Source organism: Muscardinus avellanarius (genome assembly GCF_963383645.1).
Source record: "Muscardinus avellanarius genome assembly, chromosome: 1".
NCBI classification, from domain to species: Eukaryota; Metazoa; Chordata; class Mammalia; order Rodentia; family Gliridae; genus Muscardinus; species Muscardinus avellanarius.
In genome coordinates this window covers 117,779,711-117,783,431 of record NC_137786.1, presented here as the reverse complement: position 1 = coordinate 117,783,431, position 3,721 = coordinate 117,779,711, and the positions used below count along the sequence as shown (strand labels likewise).

Sequence of the window (3,721 nt, the reverse complement as noted above, 5' to 3'; positions counted from 1 at the left end):
TAAAACAAAAACCATCGGCAAGATGAAAGACATTTTACTTTGATAGAAAATACAGTAGGATTAAGGGAAATGTGGCAGAAATAGATATTTGTTGAGAATGGTGAATGTGTTTGGAACACTTCAGACAGATTAAAGGCATATTGAAAAATCCATGAGATTAAAGGCAAAAAACTGAATACATGGGTCTCCTTGAACCTTCCTTTGATATTTTAGTAGTAGTCTCTGGGACTAGATCATACATGTGCATGCTAACAGCTAAGAGGTGATGGCAAAGGAAGACCCCAGGGTATTTAGGGAACAGACCAAGAGCAGCTGCACACTCATTTGCTGTGATTTCCCATTTGCTTTCTCCAGGATGAGAGCAGAAGAGTGGATACAAAAGATAGTGCTCTGCAGAATTTAGAACCCTGTTCAGAGAGCAGCTGTTCAGCATTGTACAGCTTCTTTACTTTGCACTGAAAAAAGGATCTGGGTAATAAAGAGGAGCTTCCTGCATTCCTGGGAATTCATGTAGTGAAAGGAAGTGTGCCTTTTCCTCATGTGGCAGTAATCTATTAAAAATAAGAAGGTAAGAATAGGTTTTTGAAGAGCCAGGGAGAAGGCAGACGCTGTACTAGGCAGGTAGAGAAAATATTCATCCAGATGTGTGACTCTATATAATCTTTTGGCAAATTTGAGAGACCAGAGAAGGTCTGTGAGCAGCCCAATAATAAAGGAAAAGGAAAAGGAAAAGTGGTCAGGTTTCTCCCGAGACAAGGCAATGCTTGGCCTCAGAGCAGAGAGCTCCAAGATGATGCCATCTTTGTCCCTGCTGAGGATGGTGTGTGCAGAGACAGAAAATCTATGTGAAGCCCTGGGGAGTAAAGGCTTGGTGGCCTTGGTGAGAAAGAAAGGCTTACTTTAGGAGAGTGGCCAGAGACTCAGAAGACAGAAACAGTTCTGGGAGAGCAGCCATTTTGCCAACATCCAACTTTATTGAAGTGTAAGAAGAATAAATTCACCAGGTGTGGTGGTGCATGCCTATAATGCCAGAATTTGGGAGGCTGAGATAAGAGGATTGCAGGTTCACAGCCAGTCTTAGCCATTTAGCAAGACCCTTAGTAAGACTTTCAACTTTGTAAGACTGTTTCAAAATAAAAAGTAAGAGGGCTTGGGCTGTGTTTTGAGGTAGAATGCTCCTGGATTTAATCTCTAGTATAAAATTAAATTAAATTAAAGGTAGGAAGGAAGAAAGGGAATAATAAACTCCTTGCCTGGAGATCAATTATGGTTAGATTAAAAATAGAACAAACACACAAATGAAAACATAATTTTCTAAAATATATTCAGATTCACTCTAGTGCTGTGATATATTTTTTAAAAGAAGTGTGCAGATGCTCCATCATCAAATAAGTTTGAAAATACACACACACACACACACACACACACACACACACACACACACACACATATATATATATTCCTTGAGGGGAACTGAGACATCCTTCAGCTAGGAAGCCTATTTAACTGTGGAATTCAGAAGGGCTGAAATTACATGATACCTATTAATATTTTCCTGAAGTTGATATGCTACTGAACAATATTGGAGCCCTTGGCATAGAAAATCGGAATTGATCTTCACACTTTTTCTAAAGAAATTCTAGAAAACAGGGTCAAACTTAGTCAAACATGTCATTGCCCAAAGCAGGTCGATCTTCAGCCTCTTCTTTATGCCCCTTTTCTGCTGATTTGCTTTAGAAGACCTCCCCCTCCATCCAGTCTTTACCCTTAGTCTTGTCTCTAATTTTGGGATAAAAGGTTTTGTCCCATGATAAAAGGATTTGAGACCAGAAGGAGATGGGAACATGTATTTATGGTTCATGGTGTAAAATAGTTATTGTAGAATGTAGAATGTAGAAGCTTACTGGCACCACTTTAAGACTGACTTTCTGGTTTTCATAACACAGAGTCAGTGTTTTCATAGCTAGAAACACCTCTGCTCTGGGGAACTAGGGAAAAGTTGGGATTCTGCCTGATTTGACTTCTTTCTTCTCACCTCCTCAGATTTCTCAGAGGAGAATGGGTATAACAAATCATTCCACGGTCACCGAGTTCCTTCTTCTAGGATTAACTGAACAGCCAGAGCTTCAGCTTCCCCTCTTCTGCCTCTTTTTAGGGATTTATATACTTACTATGGTGGGGAATCTTGGAATGATCACAATAATTCAGCTGAGTTCTCAGCTTCATACTCCCATGTACTGTTTTCTCAGTAGTTTGTCTTTTATAGATTTCTGTTATTCTTCTGTCGTTACCCCCAAGATGCTGGTTGGGTTGTTATGCAGGGATAAAGCCATCTCCTATTCTGGATGCATGACTCAACTGTTCTTTTTCTGTATTTTTGTCATCTCTGAGTGCTACATGTTGGCAGCCATGGCCTATGACCGCTATGTGGCCATCTGCAGCCCACTGCTGTACAATGTCATCATGTCCCCTCGAATCTGCTCTCTACTGGTGGCTGCTGTCTTCTCAGTTGGCTTCATTGATGCAATGATCCATGGAGGTTGTATATTAAGGTTATCTTTCTGTGGATCAAACATCATTAGGCATTATTTCTGTGACATTGTCCCTCTTATTAAACTCTCCTGTTCCAACACTTCCGTTGATGAGCTTTTAATTTTTGTCATTGGTGGATTTAACATGGTAGTCACCAGCCTGACAATCATCATTTCGTATGCTTTCATACTCACCAGCATCTTTCGCATCCGCTCTAAGGAGGGCAGGTCCAAAGCCTTCAGGACCTGCAGCTCGCACCTGACTGCTGTCCTTATGTTTTATGGGTCTCTCATGTTCATGTACCTCAAGCCTGCTTCCAGCAGTCCACTTGTCCAGGAGCGAGTGTCTTCAATATTTTACACCATGGTGATTCCCATGTTGAATCCCTTGATATACAGTCTGAGGAACAAGGAAGTGAAAAATGCACTCACGAAACTTTTAAGGAGAAAAATATCTTCATAATCAATAGGCCTTTTATTAAGACTTATGTTTTCATTCATAATGTTTAAATGCATGTATTTATTCCTCAACTCTTTATAAGTAAGCTAAACTGAGGTAAAATGAACCATATAGGTATATATACATGTCCAGATTCTTAACTATGTGTACATATAAGATTAATAAGGTGTAATAAAACAAGGATGAAAGTGAGAAGTGGAATATATTTTAATTTTAAATTTTAATAGCACTGTTGAGATTGAGCATTAGTTTTTACACTTAGTTTTCTGAATTCAGGTCAAAAAGGAAAACATAAGCCTCATGTGCTGAATAATCATAGAAGGAAAAGAAAACACACCAAACTTCAAAAAGATATTTCTCCTACAAAAACTATTTTAAAAAATATTGAGCAGTGTGATGGAAATTATCACAAAGCTTTGTGATAAGTATGAAAGACATTTTCTTGTTTGCTTCTTGTGAAGGGCTTATTAAAGGCCAATATTACTACATGAAAGTGGAATTTTATGATGAAGATTCAAGTATTAAACTATTACAGTCTCACTGAGATGTAATAGTTTAATACTTGAATATTTGAAATCTGGCTACTTAAGAGTGTGATTTAGCATCTTTTTTTTTTGCGGGTCTGTGGGTGGAACCCAGGGGCATTTGACCTCTGAGATACACCCCTTGCTTTATTTTTTATTCTTTATTTTGAAACCAGGTCTCACTGAGTTGCAGAGCCTCACTAAGT

At 38.8% G+C, this 3,721-nt stretch overlaps 1 protein-coding gene across 1 annotated transcript; it reads left to right on the top strand.

The window, feature by feature from the left end:
• Window positions 1-2,043: 2,043 nt before the first annotated feature.
• On the top strand, window positions 2,044-2,994 carry OR8D4 (olfactory receptor family 8 subfamily D member 4; the record flags this gene model as incomplete). Its single annotated transcript, XM_080701728.1, has 1 exon — window positions 2,044-2,994. Exon 1 carries the CDS (start codon window positions 2,059-2,061, stop codon window positions 2,992-2,994), a length of 936 nt encoding a protein of 311 aa, XP_080557854.1. The 5' UTR covers window positions 2,044-2,058.
• Between the last annotated feature and the right edge of the window lie 727 nt (window positions 2,995-3,721).